Source organism: Podarcis bocagei (genome assembly GCF_964188305.1).
Source record: "Podarcis bocagei genome assembly, chromosome: 6".
Taxonomy (NCBI): domain Eukaryota; kingdom Metazoa; phylum Chordata; class Lepidosauria; order Squamata; family Lacertidae; genus Podarcis; species Podarcis bocagei.
In genome coordinates, this window is record NC_138130.1 from 66,091,075 (window position 1) to 66,118,923 (window position 27,849).

At 45.9% G+C, this 27,849-nt stretch overlaps 1 protein-coding gene across 2 annotated transcripts in view; it reads right to left on the bottom strand.

Moving 5' to 3' along the window:
- Positions 1-2,294: 2,294 nt before the first annotated feature.
- Positions 2,295-27,849, bottom strand: part of IGSF3 (immunoglobulin superfamily member 3) — a 127,679-nt gene continuing 102,124 nt past the window's right edge. For both annotated transcript variants that reach the window (XM_081199614.1, XM_081199613.1), the window contains 4 exons: positions 12,861-13,271; positions 9,793-10,200; positions 6,492-6,917; positions 2,295-5,254 (listed from right to left, as the gene is read on the bottom strand). In XM_081199614.1, coding sequence (XP_081055740.1) covers positions 5,004-5,254; positions 6,492-6,917; positions 9,793-10,200; positions 12,861-13,271 — 1,496 coding nt within the window. In that variant the 3' untranslated portion in view covers positions 2,295-5,003. The remainder of the gene's footprint in view (positions 5,255-6,491; positions 6,918-9,792; positions 10,201-12,860; positions 13,272-27,849) is intronic.

Consider the following 27,849-nt stretch of genomic DNA (forward strand, 5'->3'; position numbering starts at 1 on the left):
GGCATGGCAGCAGCAGGAGGCCCCATTAGCTAAAGTTGTACCTCAGGTTAAGAACAGTTTCAGGTTAAGAACGGACTTCCAGAACGAATTAAGTTCTTAACCCGAGGTACCACAGTACTTTGTAGGTTACAAATGTTTTTCCTTAGATCTTGAATGGGAGTGGAACATTTTCAAGATTGGGAATCTACGGGCACATCTTTTCCCAGTAATACGGGTATTATTTCGTGCCAGTTGTGTGCTAGACCCTACCAAAAAGTTGCCATAGTCACAATGTGCCTCTGTTTCTAAAGCTGGTATAAGGCTTTTCAGTAAGGGTTGAGGCATCAAACTTCAAAGTGGAAACTGTGCCTTCTAAGTGATGGGTTGATAGATCTGATTAGCTAAGGCAAAGGTGGGGAACCTGCGGCCCTCCGAATGTTGCTGGACTCCAGCTCCCATCATCCTGGCCATTGGCTGTGCTGGCTGAGGCTGATGGGATTTGGAGTCTAGTTAGCCATCTGTGGAATCTTCTCCCAAGGGTTAGATGCCTGGCCCCACCGCTGTCAGTTTTTAGGTGCAAGGCTAAGTCAAATTTTTATTTACCTAGGATTTTGGTGGTTAAGTGTATCAGACATAGTTTGCAGTTTGCCTTTCATAAGGTTTTATATGCTTTTTATTAAGTCACTTTGCGAAATTTCTTTTCTGACCGTTCATGTGATATGGAAGTTAAGCGTGTCAGATTAGATGAAAACTAATAAAAAATAAAAAAATATTAATTACAGAAAGTGTGTCAGATTAGGACCTGGGAGACCAGGGTTCCAATCTCCACTTGGTGACCTTGGGCCAGTCACTTCCTCACAGCCTAACCTACCTCACAGGGTTATTGTGGGGGTTAAATGAGTGAGAGAACCATACACGCCACATTGAACTCCTTGGAGAAAAAGGTGTGCAGTACAAACCCAGTAAATAATTAAATAAAAAGTAAGTAAGTAAGTAAGTAAATAAAGAGTGATGAAGAATACAATCAATCAGCAACAGTATCTGGAAGGGCAGAATTCCCCCTATCCCTGCCACTTATGGAAGACCTTCATCTGAATTAGAATGGCTTTAGGACATGTGGATTTCTCCAGAGTAGTTTTTGCACTTGAAGACAAGAATAAAACCCAAAGAACATTGAACTTGTAAGCACTGTTCCTAAGGGGAGTTTTCTATGAACTTTTAACCTCTTCCTCATAACATTAATTTCTAAGACTCTCTTAGACAGGGCCCAGAAATGGAAAATGTGTAATATAAAGAACTCAAATGATCCTTTACAGGCGAAAAGCAGCAGAAATCCAAAAGTCCCCATTTCAAATCTCACCTCTGCCATGAACTCAGTAGGAGGCCTTAGGCAAGCCACCCTCTTCCTGCTCCAGCCCCCTCATCTGCATGATGGGAAATAAGAATACTGACTTACCTTACTTTCCACAAACCTGGGGGCCTCCAGATGTTTGGTTTGGCCAGGTTTGTGAAAATTCCCATACAGGATTCTTGCAGAGGTTACTAGATTAACATGTAGTGTTCTGAAGAATTGAAATTGCTACGCACATGTTAAATATTACTATTGAACTGTAAGACATCAGGCAGATAAGGAGGAGTTGCTGTTTAACTACTTATTTTTGCTCTCAGTATTCTTGTGGGAATTATCTGTTGCCTTTTTGGAAGGAAAAGGGATCCATTTTAATACTTTTGAAACATTAAACAAAAGAAAGTTTAAGATTGCCTCTCATGGGAAAATGATGAGTGTTACTGACCATACAGTCTGATGGCCACCCCACCATGGGGCTTGGCTATGGACCATCATTATCATAGTCTCCTCCTCCTCCCAAGCAATCTGTTTTGCTGGCTTAGGGGAGGTCGTCCTTCTAAGCACTTGCCAGGCACTTCTAATCCCATGCAAAACCGGGTGTCCACAGCATTAGCTTTCAGCACAATAGGGGAAGGGCAGGCTAATGAAACCCACCCTCCAGCACTGCAGGTGGCTCTCATCTTAGGCCACTTGGCAGCGCCTGGGGCCAGGCACTGGTCCAAGTGCTGGCACTGGCCGTGCATGTGACAGCTGCTCATTCATGAGGAATCGCTCCCATGCGTAGCAGCTGAGCCAAGTGCATGGCTAGAGCAAGAACCTCGGGGCCTGCGACAATTTAAGCATACAGTTTGACATTGCAGGCACTGGTAGGGAGTCGTCCTTTTGACAGCTGGGTGGCATCAACAGGGAGAAGAGGAGGGAAGCTCTGGTAGCAGCGCCTCGAAGCCATCAACACAGGACATTGCAGTCACACTTTCAACACAGTTTACTACAGCTCTCTCGTGTAATGTATAAAACATTTAGTGCAACATGGTACAAAGTTCTTTAATAATAATAATAATAAAAATCCCACACTGTTTCCCCACATCATGCAAAGGTAGCTTGTTCCTTTTCCTCTGGGTTTATTGGCAGAGAAAAAGTTGTCCATAAAGCTTCTTATAGGCAGTGTCCAACGTTTTGAAAAGAAACGAGATCCTAAAACTGAGCAGCAACTTGGCAGCGTAATGGACAAGTCCTCTGCAAGGTAACCTGTGTGATCATCGGTGCTGCTAAAGGGACAATCCTCCCACTTGTGTCTACTGGCTTTGATAAAACACCTGCATATTTTCCAAGAGTCCACAGCCACAGACTGGAATGACTGGCCGCTGGAGGCCGCTGTGGGACAGCTTTCCGTAGACTGAAGGAGCTGGGAGGGGAAGGGAAGGACTGCTGGTTATATAGAGAAGCATTGATGCTACTAGGTCAGTACAACAGATTTTTCAACGCGAAGATAAAGAGCAATGTTCTTTAGGGCAGGAAATCATCTTGCTGACTTGTTTCCTTTTTAAGAGCTGAATTGAGTTAGAGCTCCTGCCCCGAAGCAGTATATGTACAGGACATTTTACATTTATAAAACAACAGACACAACCTAGGGGCTCTCTTTCTGCTTTGCTCTTCATTCCCATTCACTTTTTTTGTTTCCTCCCTTCTGAATACACTAGGAAGGCAAGGAGGGTGGAAGGGTGTGTGCGTTCTCAAGTTACACACATGGAGGGGTTTTTAATCTAGGAATAATAGTTTGTGGAGGCAGATTTGGTCCGGGGAACATTCTGAATGCTTTACTGGAATGCTACAAAGCCCTCCTTTGCGAAGGAAAGATGATGATTTTTTTGAAGAAGCATTAAAGCTTGGGTAAATACAGCAAGTTTACCCAGAGAGTAAGTGAGGTGAACATGTGCAACCAGCTGCCTGGCGGAACACATGGGTGACATAAAACCTCTGCGTGGACACATACCACTTGCAAAGCACCATTAATTAAAGCAAATGCGTTTATCTCCACAAGATGCTCTGATAGGGGCAATCAAAATTTACGATGTCACTCCACAGGAAGAGCGCGCTCTGCTGCCCCCCCCAGCCCCCTCCTGCCAAAGCAGCTAAGCAGACTGGCATGTGTGGCTGGCAGCATGTGCCCTTGCGTAGATTCGGTTGTCTCATGAAAAAGGTTGCAACTAGCTGCCAGGAAGACTTTTAGGAAGACAGCAAAACAGCCATTTTCTAGGAAGCACAACTTTCCCCCCTTATCCTAGAGACCAGAACGAGGGGATGTAAGAGTGCTGGTCCACCAGGTATAACAAGCATTTCCAAAACAGCAGAGGAGGAGCACAGCTGGCTTACTGTGGCAGAAAGTAGGCACCCTGCCTTTACTGAGCCCCAACATTGTTAACACCATGTCTTTCACAGAAAGAACAGCAGGGGTGGTTTTGTTTTTTGGCCGCAGCGTGTCCTTGAAGTCCACTTATTGTGGCTTCTGCAGGGCTGCGAGGAATGGTGGTGAAGGGTGTTGCACCTGGAGAAATAAAGCTGAAGAAGCAAAATGGCACACACACATAACGAGAGGGAGGGAGGAGGCTATTCAGAGGCCCTTGCTTGCCTGGTGAAAATTCCTTGGGGTAGTTAGTGCAACTGGAAGTAAAACTTGGGTCCACGTGTCCACACATTCTCTGCCCTGTGTTTCGGTATCCCAGAACCAAGTCGGAGCCAGGCCCACTTAAAGAGGCAGCCACCTCCCCACTTCTTAAATCATTACTTTGGTCAGTTTGAATGTCTTTTAAAAGTTTAGGTTTCCACCCCTGCAGTCTCCAGAGGCGTGGCAGTGGGGTTTAATAAAACCCAGAGGGCAACCAAATGCCTTTCTAGTAAACAGAACTGTGTATAGGCAGCACTACCGGGGGGAATCGAGGCTCATGGGCTGTACCTCAGTGACACACACACACACACACACAGGCCGTTGCTGGATTGCAAGTGGCACAAGCAATTCAGTTGTGGTGCCAATGGCAAAACAACCTTATATGCATTTTCCGTCCCCAAAACAAATCAGAAACACCTGGAGACGGAGGGAGGTGGCAGAGACACTCTGCCCTGGAAGAACGGCTTGCTGCTTGGACTATGGGAGCAGTTCTGGTGCTATTCTCTCCCACAGCAATAGGCAGCCCATTGAGTCCTTTCTGGCCCTCTCCCAATACCAAGGCTCAAGTTCTGTCAAACCCAGCCCATTTGATAAAACAAGCTTCCTCGAAAAACAACGCGCCCAGCTTTGGCACAACGAGAGCTCCAACAAAATCAATGCACTCTGGGGATTGTCCTCAGCATAATAATACAAGAAGAATATTGTGTGTCTTTGAGCAACAGAATTACAGGGCAAAGGACAACCGATGAGAACTGATGGAGGGGGAAAGCTCAGTTAGAAAAAACCACTATATACAGTGAACACATGGACCTTCCATCTCCCTTTGCAGTTGGGCTGGGTCTTCACAAGCATTCTGGGGTGCCTGAGTTCTTCCAGTCCCAGAAGTTCAGAGGGACCTCATGGTGGAGCTGAGTTGGGATCCAAAAAAGTACAAAGGCTGAATAAAAAGACAACAAAAACACTTCCTTTGGGTTCCAGGTGCATCTTCACCTCTCTGTGGGTCTCTCACTTTTAATCTATAGTCCCTGGGTGGATGCTGAGGACAGGAGGCTCCAGGCAAGTGGGCGAGTAGTTCAGGTGTGGCTCTTTGATCCACAGCAAGGGGACTCCGTTCTTGCCTTCGGAATTCTTGCTGGAATTCCTGCTTTTGAATCGCACCAGCAATATGGTGATGATGAGGATGCCGAAGATGGGGAAGGGGTAAAAGAACACAAAGTAGAAGAGGGAGTCATTGGAGCAGATGACGGACTGTAGAGACGAGCCTGGAAGAAGTTCACACAGGGAAGGGGGGAAGAGTTAAAACATTCAGAGCAAGGAAACTTCACTTTCTGAGCACCTGAGCTTAATGGCCACTAAGCAAAGGCAACGGTGGCTTAAATGGGGGACCAAGACAAGCCGACTATGTGAAGCAGCTGCCATTTTTTTCCCTTGGCTTTTCTGCCTCAATACACCAAAGTTTTATTTTGTTTACCCTGTGGAATGGGCACTAAAGTGGGAATGATTTTTTTAGATTATCTGCTCCTATGAAAAGGGCTCTTTCCTAGCCGTAATCTGTTTAAAAAACACACATGGATACACAATGCAAAGGCTACAGCCTGTTATACTCAGAATTTTAGGATGTAAACTTGAGCCGAGCCTTGGAGAACAAGAGTAGTGTCATGCCTATTTTGCCTGGCACTGGGCCACTAGAGCATAAAGAGAGAGCTCCTGCTACACAGAGTCGGGGAGGTAGGTTGTAGTCCTCCAGCTGTTGTTAAACTCCAACTCCCATCATCCCTAGCTGGCAATGCCAATGGTCAGGGATGATGCAGGTTGTAGCCCAACAACAGCTTGGGTTGGGCCACAGGTTGCCCACTTTCATAACTCTAGATTTAACACTCATTACAAAGCCTCTTTGTCTGAAAGCTGGTGGACTGTCCTACTTTTGGAATGCAACAGGTGCCCCATTGGGCTGCAGGAGACGTGCGTTCAGTGTCATCACAATACATACTCGCCCCTCTCAGCTGATTCAAGGAAAGCTTCAGCTGTTAATCGGCTACATAGAGTGCCACAGGCACTATTATTCTGCAAGTTGCTTCTATGCTCCACCCAGTGAAGTTTGAAGTTCCATATGGTTTCACCCTTGAAACATGCAGCATGATATATGTAATTCTCAACCCTAAACACATGAGCAGAATTTGCAGGTGTTACCAGGAACAGCTGAGGGATTATGGCAAGATGCGGAATGGGACATTCTCTAAGAATAAGGAGACTCAGCCAAGCCCATGCCTTTTAGGCCCAATTGTAATCAACAGTGAGCAAGCCCTGACAGCATTGCCAAATTGGGAACTTCTCAACCAAAAGAACCACTGTCTCTGTTAAGTTTTGGCTTCCCTACAAAAGTGAAATTCCAAGATCTTCCCCATCAGCTGAAAAAACCTTAGCCAATTTCGCTCCCCTCAAGCTGTATCACCCCTGGGCCTCTACACACAAAATCTCCCCCCCCTACTAAAGACTCACCTGAGTCTTGCACATAGACAGCCATAAGGCCAGAATCCTCCTCTGCGAGTTTGTACCATGCTCCCCTGGGGTTGAGCAGCCATTCTTCCACCCGGCAGGAGTAATTGCCAGCATCTGTAGCCCCTGCTTGCAACACAGTCAGCCGATAGAGCACAGCCGAGAGCCTCTGGAAGCGCAGCCGGCCTTCCCAGGGGCTGGCTTCTCTGCTGAAGATGGCATCCTGGCCTACTCTTAACAAGGCCTCCCTTTCTTCTGCATACTTGCGACCAGCAGGCCCACTTTTCTCTTTAATCTTCACACTGAACCACGTCACGGCAAAGCGGGAGTCCCGGCTGGAGAGGGAGAGGATGTTGCAATCCAGGTGGAACTGCCCCTGCTCTGTCACGGTGAGGTTGGCCATGGTTGTGTCCACTTGCAACGAGGCATCTGAAGATGGTGGGAACATGCACAGAGACTGGTTAGCTTCTCTCACTGTACAGACATAAATGCACAGACATGGCTTCTTCAGGAGGCCTGATCACTGGCCAGCTAAGCAGGACTTAATCTCCCTCAAATTGGAACGGAGTTTGCCTGTGACGGCTCTCTCCTGTCTTCAGGTCTAACAGATCCAAAGAGGGAGGAGAAATGGAAAACAGCAACCTTTATGGATGCACTGCATACTTTTCGATCATTAAGGAAGGAACTGTAGGGAAACAAAGGGTTAGAGAAGAGAGTAAGCCCATGACACAAACAACACAATGGGCGGGACTGTGCAGCCTCTTTTATTACACTGATTGCAGCTTGCTGACAATGAGCTGAAGGCCATGTCTCTGTCCCAATCAAAACAGCCTCTGGGAAAGAGAAGAAGTTGCTGTGCAGCCTATTCTTTACTCCAAGAGCCACCATTATAGAGAGTCATGATGTAACAGTAGACTCTGCAAAAAAAATTATTCTGCTCTCCAGCCAGAAAGAGCTCCTAGAGTTGCTTACAAATAAGCTTGAGGTATCCTGTTGAAGGGTGGTATTTGCATTAACAGGAAGGGCATAGCTACTAGGTTCCTGACACCTCTAGTAACATTCAAATGAGGGAGATCATGACTAAGGGCTGCAGTAAGTGCATATTTATAACACAGCCCCTCCTCACCCCCATGTCTTGTTCACCATTACTGGAGGTGTGTGGGATAGGACCCCAGGAAGCAGCAGAGATGCCGCTCCTGGGACACAGAACTGGCACCAAAATGCAGCCAAACATTTTCAAGGGTGGAATTTCATAAGCCCTAGCACATAGCAATATGCACAAGGACTGCTCAATGCATACAAAAACAGCGGGATATAGTGCATTGGTATCATTTGCTCCAAGACATACGGGGGGGGGGATTTAAGCTATTTTATTAGAAATATGGCAGTACTTATACATTCACATTGCACTAATTAAAAAACAAAAACATTTCTTATATAATTAAGAATACAACCAACTGTATATTAATAAAGCCTCATCAATCTTTCCCCCTTCTTCAGAGTTTGTACTATTTCACTGGCCTCAGGGTTGGAAAATCTGATCAACAGCCTCAAAGGATGTTTTGGGAGAAGCAGAGAATTCATAAAAGTAAATGGACAGGACAAAGAATTCCTGGTGTGTACAAAGACATTTAATTATTTTCGAACCTTGTGAGTGAGCCAAAAAGTTTATGGGGCATAATGATTCCCACCACCTCTTTCCCATTCCTCACAACTCAAAAGTAGCTGTTAAGGTTTCCACCCTCAAATTAGAACCGTTGGTCTATCTTGGGGCTGTAACAGGTCATCTGAGAACTTCCAGCCCAAAAGGAATATTTTGGAAGCTTAGTTGCAATGTGTGCAGCGTTCGCAATTACTAATGCCTGGAGACAACTCTTTCCCCACAGAGACACTTAGCTCTTTCTTCTTTGGCCTGAAAAATGTTTCTCTAGCAAAGATGTTAGTGATAAGATTTTCACGTTCTCCCAAGAGCTGGCTTGCAAATCCTGTCCTCAGCCCTGGAAAATCCTATTCAATCGCAAGCTATGTTTTGGACATTCCACAGGCACCAACCAGTCTGGCTGAAGCACACAGGGACTGTGAGAGGCATCTGCAAGCAGCTGCACCAATTTGAAGGGTATTTCAGAGGCCAAATTTCACCATCTTAAACTTGTGCTGCACGTTAGAAGCTGTGACTGAAATGCGTACAGACTTAATTTAAGCACTTCAAAGCCACATTATTTCCCTAGTTCTTAGAAATTTCTTTTGTACTTTCATTTTACCTAATTTAAAACGTTACCCTTGTGGGAAATTGTGTTGCCAGTAAATTCACTGTCAAACTTTCCGCATGGAAAATGACTGTGTCCTCACCCTTCCATCCTATGAACTCTGAGGTTAAAATCTTAACCTGAGCTGCCAACCAAGCATCCAAAGCATACAATTATCTCCCATTAACTCTCACACAATATCACAACAAACCAATGTGAGTTTGTAAACAGAAAGCTGTTTTATAACCCTCCCCCCCAAAAAAACCCCATTTAAATGCATTAAATCAAAACAAGATGGCCTTGTTTTCAAAACATGCCTAAGCTTCCTTTGCTCTTGTCAAGCTCTGGGGTTTAGGGGCTTAGAGACCTTGCAAAGGGGGAAGGAGATGACAGATCCTTCCTCAGTATCAGAGAAGAGAGATGGCAAATTTCAAAATCCTAGTAAAGGATCTCTGTGTTTGGAACACAGAGGTTGTGGAGGGTCCTGAAGAAGCTAAAGTGTGTATTACCAGCTGCATCCTAGTGGCTTAGCTGCAAATGTTAAGGTGTGATGAATCTAGGCAGAAAAAGAAAGGTGAGAGATATTGACCATGTCCCTACTCCTATTCCCCAGCCTAAAGGGTGAGTGCCAATATTTACGTAGCCAAAAGAGCACCGCCCATGCAGAAGAGGGTGGTAAAAGCATGCTTGGGGGAAAGCCTCAGAACAAATGGAACAAACAGAAAACGGAACAGAACAAACGGAAAAATAACTGAGGAGGCAAAAAGCTCCCGAAACCTGGAAGGGGGAGCAAGGACTGTGGGGTAGGGGGAAAGGGGAGAGGACAGAAGTAGGGAGAGAACAAAGGTACAGCTGCCCCTAAATACTCAGCCTAGGCAACTTGTCTTTCTCCAAATATTAAGCTGCAGTTCCTGTATCTACATGGTGTGCAGTAGGGAGAGGCATTCTATATCTATATAGCAGCTGGATGTTTTTCACAGCAAGTTCCCTCACCATAAGCAGTGATTGAGCTTTTCTTTCTTGGTGGCCCAAAGCCCCGGACCCACAGATAACTTTACCTGGCTGTTTCACCACAATGGCTGTCAGCCCAGACAGGTCCTCTGCCCGTTTGTACCATGCGTTTGTGGGACCCAGTATCCACTCCTCCACCCGGCAGTCGTAGGTCCCGCTGTCCTGCACAGTCATGTTCTGGATGGTGAGCAGGTAGAGGCCTGGAGAGGGGCTTTCCAAGCGCAGCCGGCTCTTCAGATCGTTCAGGGCTGACAGCTCTCCGTATAACAGGGTGGCCTGGCGAGTCAGCTTGAGCACTGCTTCTTTCTCCGGGTGGCCCGATTTCCACACATACCACTCCACAGACAACTGGGAAGCCTGGCTGCTCCGGTTGGTGACCAGGCACTCTAAGGTCACCCATTCATTCTCCAGGATTGTGATGTTCTTCTGAGTCTGGTTCACTTCCAAAAGGTTATCTGGGGTTTTTATTGGGTGGGTGGGGGGGAGTAGAGGAAAAGCAACAACATAAAATTAAAAAGAAAACCAGTTGACAATGCAACAGGACTTAAGCAGTAGTCTTTGCTTTATACTGCTTCAGCTCAGCATTATATATTTGCTTTTAATGGTATTAATCTAAAGAGATCCCTCCAGGGGAAGGTCATTGGTTTCCTTTGTGCTCTGCACACTGTTCAGGGTGGCCCTGAAATCGGAAGAACAATAAGGCATTTTTGTCCTCCATGCAATCTGCAGACACAATACCTACTAATAAGATTTAGGGATTGCAAATGTACCAAACCAGACTATTTGGAATATCAGCAGCAGGTCATCACCAGGGATTAGGAACTTCCTTTGCAGCTGGCCTTAATTGGACACAACTTCCTCCAGACTGGCTGCCTGGGGCTCTTTTGTACCAATTTAGTGTGATTTGCTCTACAGTGCCAACCACATGACAGTGTGATTTCTTGAACAGTATGGGCTCTGATTTTTCTTGCAGGCTTCTCGCTTCTTTCTAAAGAAGTGAGGTTCAGAGGACTTGCTTCAACAAATGCAAGGACTGAAATGCAAAATGCCACAATGTACTCCATCGCAGTGAAAGCATTAAACACCACTTGAAGCTCTCCAAATGCAGCGTCAGCTAGTTACTAAGGACTAGCCACACCTTGGGCCAGTTACTGAATCCCCTGGCACACTCAGAAACCCTGATGTTGTACGGCCTGGAAATTCAGGTCTCAGCCTAACTTGTGGGAAACTCCCCTATGTGCTTTTGTAATATTGAGGATTATTTTTCAATGCTGAGAAAGCAAATGGCCCTGGCTCCTTCCTCTTTGCTTCCTGTGTCAAAACTGTGACCTGTTGTTCTTTCCCAACTCTGCTGGGCCTGATATGAAAAAGCAGGTTGTCCTTCAAGGACAAAATGTTTAGATGTCAACACAAAGCTTTCTGGAGCAATGCTTAGCTGCTGGGAATTGCCAGCCCTCCCAGGCTCTGCTCTATAATAGACCTCACCTTTCTGCCTCTCTATTTGTTGGCTGGCGGTTCATTGATTTATTCAACACTTCCTTACTTCCTTCACTTTCCATTCTTGTCAGGGAAAGGATTGCCCCTCAGCAGCCAACTTCCCTCTTCATTAAACTCTCATTTCTAAGAGCTCAGCACATGAGAACAGAAACCATCACTCCACATCACCACTGGGACCCAGGCAATAAATAAAATTAAAGTGTACAGGAGGGGAGGAATTTGACACAGAGCTTTCCCAAGCAAACAGATACCTCTCCATCTGATCACTATCAATGAGATACCATCTCAGAGGCATAGAAGACCGTCTCCTTCCATTAAAGCCTGTTTGAGCAAACAGGGGAAAACACTTCCGTGCTCATGCACCAGGGCCATGAAAATCTAGACTCCTGTAGTCAGAAACAGAGGCATTCTCAAAGCCAGAGATTTTATAACAGCCTTCCCCAACCTAAAGGTCCAGTCGTGGACTCTGGGGTTGCGCGCTCATCTTGCTCTATAGGTCGAGGGAGCCGGCATTTGTCCGCAGACAGCTTCCGGGTCATGTGGCCAGCATGACTAAGCCGCTTCTGGTGAACCAGAGCACTGCACGGAAACACCGTTTACCTTCCCGCCAGAGCGGTACCTATTCATCTACTTGCACTTTGACGTGCTTTCGAACTGCTAGGTTGGCAGGAGCAGGGACCGAACAATGGGAGCTCACCCCGTCGCGGGGATTCGAACCACCAACCTTCTGATCGGCAAAGCCCTAGGCTCAGTGGTTTAGACCAAAGCCACCCGCGTCCCCAACCTAGTGCCCTCCCAATGCTTTGGACTACAACTCCCATCTTCCCACACTGGCTCAAGGCTGATGGCAGCTGGAGTCTAAAACATCCAGGTGAGGAACTAGGCTGGAGAAGGCCGTTTATAGGCTTTCCCCATGAACCACAGTCTGCAAACAGTATTATCAGTTGTGTCCTGAAATGCTTTCAAATAGCAAAAGCAGCAGTCTGGTGCAGGCAGGGCAGGGTGGCGTTGCTCACTTGCCTTCCCCACCCCAAGTGTCAATGCCAGTTCCTGAGAGGGAGAGGGGGGAAGTGTGGGGAGCTCAGCGCAGTGCGGGTATGGTGGTGGGGCTATTCGGATGCTCCTGCTGGCAAGCCTGCACTGCGCTGAGCCAACCCATGCCTCGCCCTCCTCTCTCTCGGGAACTGGCATGGATGCTTGGCACTGTGAAGAGAGCAACACCACCCTGTCTGTGATGCCCCACTGATTGCTATTGAGAAGCAGGAGATCCTGAGCTATACATAGGTTGCCAGAGTACGAATATGCAGGAGAACATGATTTTGCTGCGAGAATTTACTGAAGGCATATTGCCCTTTCTTTCTCTCAGATTTGCTCTCCTAAAGTTCCTGTGACGTGCGGAAGAATGGAAATGGGGCTACAGTGACACTCCCACATGGATGCGTCCGTACAGCAAACGTGCAGTGGGGCCAAGATACATGCTTATGGTGGGAAGAGAGGCTTAACTTTCCTTTGGGAACTTGCCAGGCAGAGTGTGCAGACAGGAAGTTGCTGCGGTTCAGGAAACAGCTATAGACATGAAGTCTTAGGCAAGCTTCAGACATGGCAAGTGAGATATTACCTGGCAACTTGACAGTGACTTCCGTCCGGCCAGACACTTCCTCAGCCAGCTTATACCAGGCATGGTTGGGATTGAGCAGCCACTCTTCCACGTGGCAGTAATAGCTGCCGCTGTCGCTGACCTGGGCTCTCTGGACTGTGAGGCTGAAGAGCCCCCCGGACAAGGACCTCTCAAACTGCAGCCTCCACCTCAGCCCCTCTTCCTCAGCATAGGTGCCGTACTCAAACACAGAGTTGTGGGTGGTCTTCAGGATGAGCTTCCCGTCTGTGTCCGATGGCCTGTGGACATACCACAGGACGGCAAAGTGGGAGTCCGGGCTGGTCTGAGACTTCACAGAGCAGTTCAGGGGAATGGGCTTGTTCTCCACGAGGGTGATGCTCCGCTTGGATTTGCTGACCTGCAGCTTTGTCACTGGAGGAAGGGGATTTTTTTTTTGGGGGGGGACACACACACAAAAGACAGAAAGGTTAGGGCAAACAGCAACCACGACCATTCAATTATTTTTATTTGTTTACTTGTTCATTCCAACCTATGTATAGGATGCCTCTGCACATGCGAAGAGTGCCTTTCTTTCACCAAAATTCACCATGTCTGGGAATTTTTTCTTTTTCTTTCTTTCTTTCTTTCTTTCTTTCTTTCTTTCTTTCTTTCTTTCTTTCTTTCTTTTTCTATCTGCATCTGTTTATAGAGGTAGGGAACCACTTTTGGGCCCAAGGCCACCCTTTCGGGGGATACATGCCAGTGATGGGTGAGGCCATAAGCAAAAGTGGGTGAAGCTATGGATGTGATTCGCCTTCATACAGAGCACACATAGGCAAACTCGGCCATCCAGTTGTTTTGGAACTACAACTCCCATCATCCCTAGCTAACAGGACCAGTGGCCAGGGATGATGTAGTCCCAAAACATCTGGAGGGCCGAGTTTGCCTATGCCTGATACAGAGGGCTACATTTCAGCCACAAGGTTTCTACAACATACAGGCACACCTGTTCCATGTTCCACCAAAGCAAGCAATAGGTGTTTCTCCCAGTTCAAAGGCACATCCCAGAAAGACAAAAGCACCCAATAAGGGCACAGAGCTGGGCTGATGAGCAGCAGTGCTTGGGGAGAGCCCTGAGCAACACACACAGAGAGAGAGACTTGGGGGACACATTTGCCCCCAGCTTTGAGGTTCCTCACCCTGGGTTTATACACATCTACCTAAAGGTAAAGGACTCGTGGACAGTTAAGTCTAGTCAAAGGCGACTATGGGGTATGGCGCTCATCTTCCTTTTCAGGCCGAGGGAGCCGGTGTTTGTCCACAGACAGCTTTCTGGGTCATGTGGCCAGCATGACTAAACCGCTTCTGGTGCACAGAGGACCGTGACAAGGACCAGAGTGCACAGAAATGCCATTTACCTTCCCGCTGGAGAGGTATCTATTTATCTCCTTGTGCTGGTATGCTTTCGAACTGCTAGGTTGGCAGAAGCTGGGACAGAGCAACGGGAGCTCACTCTGTCAGGCAGATTTGAACTGCCAACCTTACATCTACCTACCTATAGAGTGCTCTATTTCTCGTCTTTTATCTTAATTGGGCTGGCCAGGCCTAGGCTAAGTCCTTTGAGCATCACCTCCTTAAACTTCTTGCTGCTTGCTGCATTTAGCTTAGTTATATCTGCCTTGTGCTTTGTTTTCTCTCTACTTTTGCATGTAATTTTTAGACTTGCACATCTGGCATTAGCTCAACCCTCATTTTCTTATCTGATCAGCTTTTGTGGATGCAAGTTACCACTTTAGCATCTTGTACTGTTTCTTTCTTAGGACAAAAAGGTGTGTAACTGGATCCTCTTTTTAACACTGTACTTTTCTTCCGTTTACTATTGCTTCAGCCTTGATTAACTTCTCTGAATGTGTCAGCAAACAGAAGATGGAGTTAGCTGAGGAGTTAATTATTCCAGGATAACCGATCATGTAAACAAACTCTTAGCAGACTTTACAATTAACTGTGAGTTTGAAAGGATAAGTGTGTGTGTGTGTGTGTGTGTGTGTGTGTGTGTGTTTAGAAACCCCTGTATATTACACCCATCCATGTCAATATGTAGATCATCCCAAGTTTTATAAACAGTTCTTCATTGATCATTAAAAAAATATATCAGAGAATCCTACAGCAGTGGCAAAACAGGAAATATAATGCAATTCCCATCTCACTTGTGTCTGTTCCTAAACTGTTCCCTGGAGGAACAGACGCTACAAAAAATGGAACTCACAATTCTCTCTAACTGTAGGTCTGGGATTTCATCGTAACGAAACCAAAGACAAAAAAACAATATAATATGGAACAACACACACACACACACACACACACACACACACACACACACGTGTCTGACACCAGCACATTGCTACAAGTTTCAAAAGGAGAGAGGGCACCCTCCCTGGAGTCTTTCAAAAGCTCCCCAATTCCGTTAACCCTTCCATGCCAGACTGCTTTGGAGGGAATGGAGATATGGTGAGGCACAAAACATTCTGATAAAAAAGCACTCTCGTGACAATAGAACTTTGCTTTTCCTAGTACAGCATGCAAGGTTTATGCATCCTGGCAACACATTAAGAAGTTCCCCTGGAGCCTATATTGCCGCTGGCTTTAATCAGTATGCTAATAAAGACTAGATAGCTGTGCTCTGCAATGACATGACATATAGAGGAAAGGAGCCCTCATCTCCTCTCTCTAGGGAGCTTGCTTTAATAGGAAGGCTTAGGCTCATACTGCTGAGTAGATACTTTCCACCTTATTAATTTTAGGAGAATAACCTCAGCCACCAAGAGGGGGCAACGTGACCCAGTGCACCTTCCTGGCTGGTGCCAAGAAGAAAAACGTTATTTCATGTCTCTGCCAGTGCTTGGGAGTCCTTGGGATGAAAAAGCAACAAGGGAAAGGAACCAATTCACAGAAATTCTACTCCTCCCACTGCTGCCCCCCCTCCCTTGCTAACAGTTTATTTTTAATTGGTACCGGATTATTTTCTGGCACTGTTGCTAAGGAAACCTCAGTTGCTATAGTAACTTTATATGTTAAATGGGCAGCCTATATCTGCTAATAAAGTACCACACACACACTCCAGCGGAGCAACGGTGTGTGTTCACACACATGTGCACATGCTGAGCAAGCTATCTGCCCCTCTGGGGTTTTTTTGGGGGGTGGGGGGCATTTTGCTGTGGCATTCAAGATTTTTGAAGTCCTCTTCCATTTTACTTCCTCTGAGTTGTAATAAGATGGAAACACGTGGCAGTCTCTGTTCTGCGTTCACATGCTGGGTGTTTGCTTCTCCAGACTGGAATAGTTGAGCTAATGAGCTGTCTGTGCTGGCAAAAGACACGACTTTGCAAGGTTTATTCGTTCATACCGAGTTGGGGTGGCCCCTTGATGTACAAAGCATTTGCTTTGCGCCACCATGTGGCCTAACAACATAACCCCCCACCCCCACTTCTTTCAATTATAGCTGCCCATGTATAGTGGTACCTCTGGTTAAGAACTTAATTCGGTCCGGAGGTCCGTTCTTAACCTGAAACCCTTCTTAACCTGAGGTACCACTTTAGTTAATGGGCCTCCCGCTGCTGCCATGCCACCAGTGCGCGATTTCTGTTCTCATCCTGAGGTAAAGTTCTTAACCTGAAGCACTATTTCTGGGTTAGCGGAATCTGTAACCTGAAGCGTTTGTAACCCGAGGTACCACTGTATTGGGAACAGCTAAAAACGTATCTTGCAAATGGTGGGCAGGGCATGCTCCGTGGGGTAGTGAGATCAGACATGTCTCACTGCTTCCAATTTCAGGGGCCCCCAGGGTCCTTGTCAGACAGAGGACAACCAAAATCCTGGAGCTATGACTTACATATAACTGAAGAACCTCTCTTGGACTTCTTGGATGGAAAGCAAAAGGAACGAGGAACGAGGATGAGGAACACTTGCTAACACAACTGACAGATGGATAGCTGGAAGTCATTTCTATCGATCTCTCTTTCTCTTAGTATTTTGTTGTTATTATTATCATTCTGTCTTTCGGCATTCTATTATTATTTCATAGAATCGTAGAGTTGGAAAGGACCCTGAGGATTCTCTTGTCCAATCCCTTGCAATGCAGGAATATGCAGCTGTCCCATACGGGGATTGAACCTGCAACCTTGGTGTTATCAGCACCATGTTCAAACCAAGTGAGCTATCCAGGCTCAGAATGATTTCTCTTAATATTCCTACTCGTTATATTTGCATGCAGATGAAGATGCTCGATAGTTTGTAGGACCTTGTGTGAGAGACAGGGAAGGGGAGAACTGGGAGGGTACATCATTTTCTGTATGGGACAAAAAATGGGATATACTTGTGATAGAGAATCTTATATTTTTCTATCTTTCTTCTTTTCTTTTTGTTATCTTGGTGTGAGTTGGTGTGTCTTTTATTGTACTGTGAATTTTTTTTAATGAAACTTTATTTAAAACAAACAAACATACATACATCCTGGAGCCAGCACTGATTTCCGATCACAGTTTAAACTCAGCACTGAGCTGGCTGCACGTTTAGCTCTGCTTTCTCAGCCTCTGCACTTTTAACACAATACCAGTTCTTCCAAGGTTTGAGAGGAGAAACCATGCATACCTATCATAATACTGTGCCAGAAACACATCAGCGTTATGGAAAAGGGCATATTCCATGGGGCAAGTACACTTTGCCACTTAAGTGCTTGCAATTATTACTCACTCCAGACATGCATCAAGGTATGATGCTGAGTTATAAACTGACATGTATGGGTGGCAAATTTGGGGTTTTATTTCTGCCTGCATCATTTTAGTCAGCGATGGAATCGTGACTGAACACTAGCTCTTGTCTAAGAAACAAGCCATGCACCAAGAAATAAAGAACAGGGAGACAATGTGAAGAGCCACTAGCTGCACATTGCTTTGGGCAGATGTATCTGAAAGGCACAGAGACACCAAGCACATCAAAAGCCATAGCTGTGCTTGTAGCAGCTTCTCCTACACAGCAAACCAATTTCACGTGTGGAGTAACACAGTTAACCAGTGGCTGCTGCTGAGATGCCAGGAGACCAAAGCCTTTCCGCAACACCTGCTCAATAAGCTCTGGGGAAATAAAGCAAGGACCTGAGAGGAAATCATACTTATGTCCGTTCATTCCTAATCCAATTGCTACACCATCACTTGGTAACCTGGAGGAGTTGAGCAAAGGAGTAGTTAAGCAAAATAGTAAAGGGCATTAGGCACAGCTTATGTGGACATTAGGTTATTCCCAATGCCACCTGCTACTGCACCATTTTAACTATTTCTGGTCAAAGCAGCAAGGTTGCTTAAACTTGGCAAGGTGTAACAAGTCAAAACATGTTAAATATGGGATTTAAGATTAGCTGTGAGCAGTTATGGTTCCCTTGGCCCCAGGGCAGAATGCAATTGCTATCTCTCTACACACAAAAGAGGCCGTCTGGGGACCAAGAAGTGAAGAATGACCTTATCGGAAGCTACTGAGGGAATTTGGCAAGGAGAAATGTAATTATCTACTGGAATTTGTCCGCAGGGATTCAGACTCCCTCCTCACACATCCTTGCTCTTGCAACACAGGAGAGGAACTCCGACTTACAAGTGGCCAACACACACAGTTTAGATTTCTTTGGAATCATCTGCAGTTGGCAAGCAGCTCTGTTATGCCTGTACAGTGGTACCTCTGGTTACGTACTTAATTCGTTCCGGAGGTCCGTTCTTAACCTGAAGCACCACTTTAGCTAATGGAGCCTCCTGCTGCCGCCACGCCGCCAGAGCACGATTGCCGTTCTCATCCTGAAGCCATGTTCTTAACCCGAGGTAATATTTCTGGGTTAGCGGAGTCTGTAACCTGAAGCGTATGTAACCCGAGGTACCACTGTACTAGTAGTTTGGGGGCTATATCAGAGTCACCAGAACAGGCTATAACAGTATTCAGTGTGGGGTTGTTGTTTTTTAAATAGCTCTTTCACTTAGGTGTTCCTTTTTTAAAAAAAAAATGTGCAGGAGACCAGGGCCCTGTGGGACTTGACGTCCTTCCGCGGGGCCTGCAAGACGGAGCTGTTCTGCCTGGCCTTCGGTCTGGGCCCAGTTTGACCCCCCCTCTATGGGACCCTGTACCTCTTTGACCCTTTTATTGGCTCATGTGGGACCAACATGGATAGCTGACCCCTATGGTTGTAATTCGTGGGCAGTCATTTAATTTTATCCTGATTCTAATTTTTAAGCTGTATTTTAATCAATTGTTTGATTGTGTTTAGCTGGGGAGGGCGGGGTATAAATAAAAATTTACTTACTTATGAGTTCATGGTCACAAAACAGTGAAAGTTCTGCAGTCACCATTCCTGTTTTTAAACAGGCGGAAAATTTCATTATTTTTCCAGAAGGCACCTAAGCAAGCCCACTGCTAGCTAAGATCTGAACCCAAGAACAAAGCAATACTCCCACTTCCACTGTATTTTTATAACTGCAGACACATTGTTCAACTTTGCTTCGCTGGTGTATAGTTTTGGGTGGCATGCCATCTGTCTCCTTTATAGTCCCTATTCTATCTGAGAGAATCACAGAATCTTAGAGTTGGAAGGCTCCCAGGGGTCATCCAGCCCAACCCTTTGCAGTGCACGAATCTCAACTAAAGCATCCATGAAAGATGGCCATCCAACCTCTGCTTAGAAACCTCCAAGGTCCACAACTCCCTTGAGGGAGTCCGTTCCACTGTCAAAGGGGAACCAGAGTAAGAGCACTCTATTTTTATTAATTTACAAACTTAAAACTGCATGTTTGTATACTCAGGAGGAAAGGGCCACACCTCTTTCTCCTGGATCACTCCTGCATGGGCTGCAAGGAGCAAATAGGAAGGCTATGCAGTCTTTGGTGCAAATTGTATTTTCCTCAGTCAGCCATGTAAACAGGGAAGACACTCTGAACTGCAAGGGGCTAAGCCAGGCTTCCTCAAACTCAGCCCTCCAGATGTTTTGAGACTGCAATTCCCATCATCCCTGACCACTGGTCCTGCTAGCTAGGGATCATGGGAGTTGTAGGCCAAAAACATCTGGAGGGCAGAGTTTGAGGAAGCCTGGGCTAAGCAATGTCTCCATCTGTGACTGAGTGCATCACCCCTTGGGCAACCAATTCCTAAGATAAGTATGTTGGTGTAGATGCACCCTCAGCTTCCTGCCCCTAGAGTGACCTGGCTCTCATAAAATACTTGGATCTGTAGGGCAGAAGTGCCAGACACGAAGCATATTATCTTTTAGGCTTAAAACAACAACAACATCCCTCCCATGTTATATTGCAAGATTAAAGAAAGAGAAAATCAGATCAAATACCACAAGCTCTCTGCTAGGGATAAACTACAGAGGCAGGACACAGGCTCGCCTCCCATAATTCAACTATTAAGATGATTAATCTTGCCAAAGACACCCTTGGCAAAACATTCTATTTAAAAAAGAAATGGGAGGGAAGCAGAAGGAACTGGTCAAGAACTGAAGGGGAACTGGGGTGGGAGAGGGGGAAACAGAATGACGATTCGCAGAGCAGCGCCAAAACCAGCAAAGAGTCCCATGGGTTACCACATCTGAGCTCGAAGGGGAGGCAGTCAAAGGCTGCTTTGTCCCACTTTGAAGGCACTCTTCCCCAGAGGCTAGCAATCTTCAAAGAGAGCCTTCTCCTGGAGAGAACTTATGAAATATTACAAAGTTTCCCAGAGCTTGCCCTAGTTTTCGGAGCCTCTGACAGAATTTGGCCTTTTTGATGTAAGAGAAGGGAGGGCAACAGGCAAAAATGAAAAAGATACAGAGGGGTTCTTGCGAATCACAGGACAACCTTGCACTTACGTGCTCACGTACACCCCCACCCCACCCCCCATGGTTACAAGACTTGGGCTACAATCCTAGCACCACTTACCGCAATGAACAGGCTAGGTAGACATACTGTAAGCACTGCACTGTAAGGCCACAGATTTCCACTACAGGTTTCATACTGAAAAGGCATTTGAAAATATACAGTAAAACACAGCTGAGGTTTCCAGGAGTATTTATAGCTTGTTTGCAGACGTGAGAATGCCCTTCAAACACTAAAATGAACCTAAGAGTATAAGACCCCTGCGGGATCATTGTAGCTTTCTGTTTTCACAGTGGCCTAAGGGAAGCCCTCGTGCAATAGCCAGAGCTGGCCCCAAACAATCTAGCTAACTGAAGCAAATGCGATTCCACACTCAGCTCAAGGTGTATAGTACCCAAGGGTAGTCAATTTATTTTGGCACCTGAGGCAGAAAAGTCCCACAAGCGTTCCTCCATCATAACGGCAGTAAAAATACAGCAACCATAATCACCATGAATTAAAATAACTAACCGATACTGCAGATCTGCTATCTGAGGCAGCTGTCTAACACTAGGGCCGGTCCTAGCAATGGCACTGTCCTGCTCATGTTCCCCAACAGCTGTCATTCAAAGGTATGTAATATTATTTGTGGTGAACTACATTTCCCACTTCAATGCCCATTCACCAGTTTGGAGAGATCTTTTTGGAGGTCGCTGGAATCCCTGTTTGTTTTTACCAATCTGGCCAATTAGGCGTCATTCAGCAAACCCAGTCACCACATTGCTCACACCCAACTCTTTATGAAAGAGTAAAAAAAAGACTAGTCCCAATACAGCGACTTGACTGCTCCCATGTTCTGCTGTAATGCACAAAGACAGGCCTTGCAATGCCTAAACCCTTGGTAACTTCTAGGCTAGATTACGGCAACGCGTTATATGTAGGGCTGCCTCTGAAGATGGTTTGGAAACTTCAGCTGGTGCAGAATTAAGCGCCCAGGTTGCTCACCGGGGCAAAACTGTTTGCACATATTACACTGATCCTGGCTGGACTGCACTGGCTTGCTAATTAGCTTCTGGGCCCAATTCAAAGTGCTGGTTTGGACCTATGAAGCTTGAAATGGCTCAGGACCACAATACCTCAAAGACCGCCTCTCCCCATACAAACTGACAGGACTCTGCAATCATCCTCTTCTTCATGTGCCTTGTCCAAGAGAGTTTTGAGGGTGGCAATATGAGAACAGGCCTTTTCTGCAGTGGCTCCCCATTTGTGGAATCCAGTGCCTTCGTTATATTTCTTTTAGGTGCCAGGTAAAATTACTCCCCTTTAACCAGACTTTTGGCTGATTACCGTAATTTTCGCTCCAAAACAAGCACTTTTTTGCTCCTAGAAAGTAAGGGAAAATGCCTGTGCGTGTTACGGAGCGAATGCACTCGACCGGAGCCATGGCTGCCGTCAGTCAAGCAAAGCGGGAGCCGCTTGCAGGGCTTTGCACGGCTCTAGCTTTGATTGCTTTACAGCCAGGAAGAGGGGGAGGAGCCGAGGAGGAGGGAGGGAAGGAGAGCCATGGCAGCATAGCGGGCAGCAGCCGCTTACACGCGAGGAGGGACAGATGGGAGCCATAGCGAGCCGGAAAAAGCGCCGCGTAGCCAGCAACAGCTGCTGCAGCCTCAGCTAGCAAAGGTCCATGCGCTCTCTAAACGGAGCAATGAGGCTGCAGAGGGACGGCAGGGCACAGGAGGGCTCTGAGCCACGAGCGCAGTGAAAACCAGTAAAAAAGTTATTTAAAAGGCTGCTGGGGACAGGAGGCCACAGGATGAGGGAGAGGGGGAAATTACGATTCTCCCAGCGTCTCAGCTGAGCAGGACTTGGGTTGCAGGGGATTCGCCATTAGCTGCGTAAAGCAGCAAAGAGGGAGAGAAGGAGCAAAGCGGGAGAGGAAAGCAACAGTGCTCTTTTCCTCCCCCCTCCCTGCTCAGCTCACCGAAAAGCTCCTTTTCCACACACCCCACGCGAGCTCCTTCTCCCCTTAAACCCCTCTTCTGCATTATTAGCCGCATCCTTCTCCACACACCCCACGCATGTTCCTTCTCCCCTTAAACCCCTCGCCTGCATTATTAGCAGCATCCTTCTCCACACACCCCACACGTGTTCCTTCTCCCCTTAAACCCCTCGCCTGCATTATTAGCAGCATCCTTCTCCACACACCCCACACGTGTTCCTTCTCCCCTTAAACCCCTCGCCTGCATTATTAGCAGCATCCTTCTCCACACACCCCACACGTGTTCCTTCTCCCCTTAAACCCCTCTTCTGCATTATTAGCCGCATCCTTCTCCACACACCCCACGCGTGTTCCTTGTCCCTTGAATGCTTTTCCTTCCCTCCCCACTTAAAATGTGGTTACAAAACACGTATCCACATGGATCCTCAGGATTTTTGCACTGGGTCACCCCAAGTTCACCATCAGTTCACATAGCATATCCATGGCTACAGCCTGCACCAAAAAACACACACGCACCCACTGTTTCATGGGGCTGCAATGGCGCAAAAACGTGGTTACAAAGCATGGATCCACGTGGATCCTCAGGATTTTTGCATTGGGCTACCCCAAACTCACCGTCAGATCACGTCTGTGGCCACAGCATGAACCACAAAAATCATACATCCACTGTTTCGTTTAGAATATTTTTTTCTTGTTTTCCTCCTCTAAAAACTACGTGCGTGTTATGGTCAGGTGCGTGTTACAGAGCGAAAAATACGGTAATATTCTACAGCCTTTTAAATGTGTTTGGGGAAAGGGTGTTGTTTTGCTTTTGTTTTAACTACAGTGGTACCTCGGGTTAAGAACTTAATTCATTCTGGAGGTCTGTTCTTAACCTGAAACTGTTCTTAACCTGAGACACCACTTTAGCTAATGGGGCCTCCCGCTGCTGCTGCGCTGCAGCCGCGCGATTTCTGTTCTCATTCTGAAGCAAAGTTCTTAACCCAAGGTACTATTTCTGGGTTAGCAGTGTCTGTAACCTGAAGTGTCTGTAACCCGAGGTACCACTGTATCTCTTTTGTGCTTTTATCCTGTATTTTTATCTTGTGAGCTGCCCTTAGATCTTCGGATGAAGGGTGGTAGATAAATAACAATAATACTTTGGAAATATATTGGAATTCCCACAAAATCTGTGCAAACAGAAAGAGAGAGAGATATTGAGAGAGAGAGAGAGTACTAAGTCTTTAAGCCTGTCCTTCCTCAAAATAATATTATTATTACAGCTTCACTTCCTGTGGTTTTATCCCCACAGGGAAAGGAAAGGTTAGGAAAATTATGCAGTGGGACTTGACAGTGTTGGAGACTTTGTACTAAGCAATGCAAGTGTGCACCTCCACAATATAATCCATTTTGTGATTACCTGCTTATGAAATGGCATGAAGTCATTATGGTTTATCTTTTTTACAGAAGGAAGTTGGCACATTTAGTTGCACTAAGGAAGGTGGTGCTTGAGAATAATTAAAGAAAAACAAGCAGAAGTCACTCTGAGGGCAATCCCTTCTATGAAAGGACTATGGAAAAGAACAAGGAGAGGGGGAGTTAATTCACAACAAAGGTTAATTTACTCTCTTGGAGAATCAAGGACAAATAAAAAATAATATAATTACAAGGAAGGGCAGAGTCACAAATAATGTGGCCAGGTCCCTAAGGTACATGGTACCCTGGCTCCTGCATGTGCTATTCTCTTGCAGAGCAGAATAAAATTCCTACTCAAACTGGATTAACAATACTGGAAATTGCATTAGGCAACATGGGCGGCAGGATGGTGCAATGAGAGTATGAGCAAGGGAAACAACATTAGGCTCTGCGACTATTATTACTGCCGTTATTAACTTGTCACTTTGCCGTAGTATTGCCTGAAAGCAGGCCAACATGATTGAATTACTGGAGAGGAGAGTGGAGAACTGTTTCTTGGTAAATATGACAACATTAACTCTTTCCTGAGATTCTCACAACTACTCCCTGCTTCCCCCCCATCCCTATACCCCTTCCCCAACAGGCTGGAGAAATCCACTAGGGCAGATTCTTTGCTGAAAGAATCTTAACAAGAGAAGGACTTATATTCCAACCTTCTTTTTTTTTAGCATACAGTACTGCCACAGTAGGTTCAGCTAGGCAAAATACTGCCCCGCCCTTGAATCCAATTTATTTATTTTATAATTTATTTAATGCATTTGTATCCCACTTTTTTAGGCCTTCTCATTTTTGTGCTCCTGAAGTAATAGCTCTCAAAAGTCCTGTGACAGCATGGAATGCACATCCCTCACTCTGGGAAGCTGACAGTGTGATTTCTTAAGCTAGTTCAAACAAAACGAATAGTCTTGAGTGTACCATGGAACAGCTTTCAAAAGCTGCAGTTAAAACTCCCACTTCAACTGCTTGCTAAATTTTCTGCACATCTGTAGTGACAACCTGCTTGGATTACTGTAATGCACTCCATGTGAGGCTGCCCCTGAAGATAGTGGTGGCGGCTGGTGCAGGTTGCTGTTGCCGGATTGGTAGGTGGGGCAGCCTATAGGACAATGTGACACAGGCCCTGAAAGCCCTGCACTGGCTGCCACTGAGCTACTGGGCCCAATTCAAGATGCGGGTACAGTGGTACCTTGGGTTACATACGCTTCAGGTTACAGACTCCGCTAACCCAGAAATAGTACCTCGGGATAAGAACTTTGCTTCAGGATGAGAACAGAAATCGTAGCGGCAGCAGCGTGGCAGCAGTGGGAGGCCCCATTAGCTAAAGTGGTGCTTCAGGTTAAGAACAGACCTCTGGAATGAATTAAGTACGTAACCAGAGGTACCACTGTACTAGCATATAAAGCCCTAAATCAGGGGTCTGCAACCCGCGGCTCCGGAGCCGCATGTGGCTCTTTTACACCTTTGCTGCGGCTCCGGGGCGGATACCAGTGAGGGGAGGAGGCGCATTGTGCGTCCCGACACTCCCCACTGTGGCGGGCGCTGTACTGGCTGTGACGTCGCATGGGGGCGGTGCATGCGTTAGTCACACACCGTCCCGACGTCACCTTTCCGCCCGCTATCAGATCGCGGCTCCGGAGATATGTTTTAAATGTTGCAGTGGTTTTGCGGCTCCCAGTTTTTTTCCCTTCGGAAACGGGTCCAAGTGGCTCTTTTTGTCTTAAAGGTTGCAGACCCCTGCCCTAAATGGTTTGGGACCCAAGTACCTAAAGGTGTGCCTGTCCCAACAACAGCCACTTTGGGCCCTATGATTGCCCGGTGGGGTTTTGGGGGTAGTACTGAAGAAGAATGTCCCATTTCCCTCTATTTCTCTGTTCTGTTAATCACAATAACATATATATTATTTTAGTGATTAACTGAATCCTAAAATGGATTCAGAGCAAGATGACATGAAGTGGTGCTTAATACTTTCATAACTCTCTCTTTCCTCTCTCTCTCTCCACCCACCCACCCCTAATTAGTGTAAGATAAATTATGGTGGCAGGATGGAGAAGAAAGTTCAGGAAGCTAGGTACTACTAGTGAACATCCTTTGTGAGATGAGGAAGAAAACGGTCACTGATTAGAACATAAGAAAAGCCTGCTGGATCAGGCCAGCATCCTGTTCTCACAGTGGCCAATCAGATGCCTGTGGGAAACCAACAAGCAGCCTCTGAGAACAAGAGCACTCTTCTGTGGTTTCCAGTTATTACTCAGAGCCATCGATAGCCATCTCCTCCAAGATCTTGTCTAATCCTCTTTTAAAACCACCCAGGTTGGTATCCATCACTGCCTCCTTTGGGAGTTCCATCGTTTAACTAGGTGCTGCTATTGATTTTTGGCCAAAGCAACTTACATCAAAATAATTTCACAAGAAAGAAGCATGAGCAAGAAAACCCATCTGAACTATTAAAATATATAGACGCTGCCAATGTTTTAAAATACCCATTTCCTTAGTTAGGTCATTTAATTATCACATAGTTATTTGAGACCCTTTCATATAACATCCGAGGCCAGACATACATGGTAAAATAATGGGAGAGTGGGAAGAATCCAACAGGTTAGGAGGGCCAACCAAGCCACTTAGAGTCAGTTTAGGGGATGTTGTTATTGGCTACACTAAGAACAGTTAGTAATGGTCCTTAAACAGATAAGCAGTGCTTTATAAACACTGATGCATCAGAATCTGTCCATGTGGTTAGTGTTGGAGGAACAGCCTGCTGCAAGTACTAGCTAGGAAGCCACAGGTCACACAATACAATGAGATACTCTAGGCTTGAGTTCAAACCATGACAGAAATTCATGTTTTGAAATCATAAAGGAGATTTAGGGTCAACTCTGATTTTGAAAAGCAAAAGCTGATCTGAAATAAACAGGTGCCATACACACACACACACACACACACACACACACACATATATGAAGAAGGCAGCTATAAAATTTGGATGGGAAGAAGAAAAAGAACATCCATAACTTTTTCATATATGTACGTCTGTGTCTGTGAAAAATAGAAGACTTCACAGCATGTCAAAATTTGAAGCACACATAAATAAAAAGGCTATGAGGGAAGAATTCCAGTGCAAGATGCATCTGCCGTCAGAAAATGTGTACGCCTCAATGATCGCTGGTGAATTAGAATATGGAGATGTGAAAAATGGAAAACAGAACTTGCATCAAGCAGCAGATTCAAAGGGCAAAATCACACACTGAGCTGTTTCATCAATGGCTCATCAAAAAGCCTTCAAAATAAATGGCGCTGGCACAAATAGGAAAACATTTAATTAAACTCTATTCGAATAAGTCATCCTATAAAGAAATATGCTTATTTACTCTGCAGGTTATTCATTAAGAGCCAACATTTGTAAAAAAAGTCATTTAAAAAGTAGAAGTAAAGTCTGTGTGCTGCCAAACTTTCAAAATTATCTGTATGCAAGTTCAGAAACAGGTTTTCACTATTTATCACTATACTGTGTACATCTAAGCAATAAAGTTTCAAGCTGGAGAAATGACTTTTTGCAAAGTGCACGAGCAACAAAGAGCAAAAAACCAAAACCCTTCCAATAAGGTTGGTAGGAGTAACACACGTGAACCAGATGAAAGTCAATCACTTTCAGTAAGTCACTGATGCAATCCTAAGTATGAAGTCTTGAAAACATCTT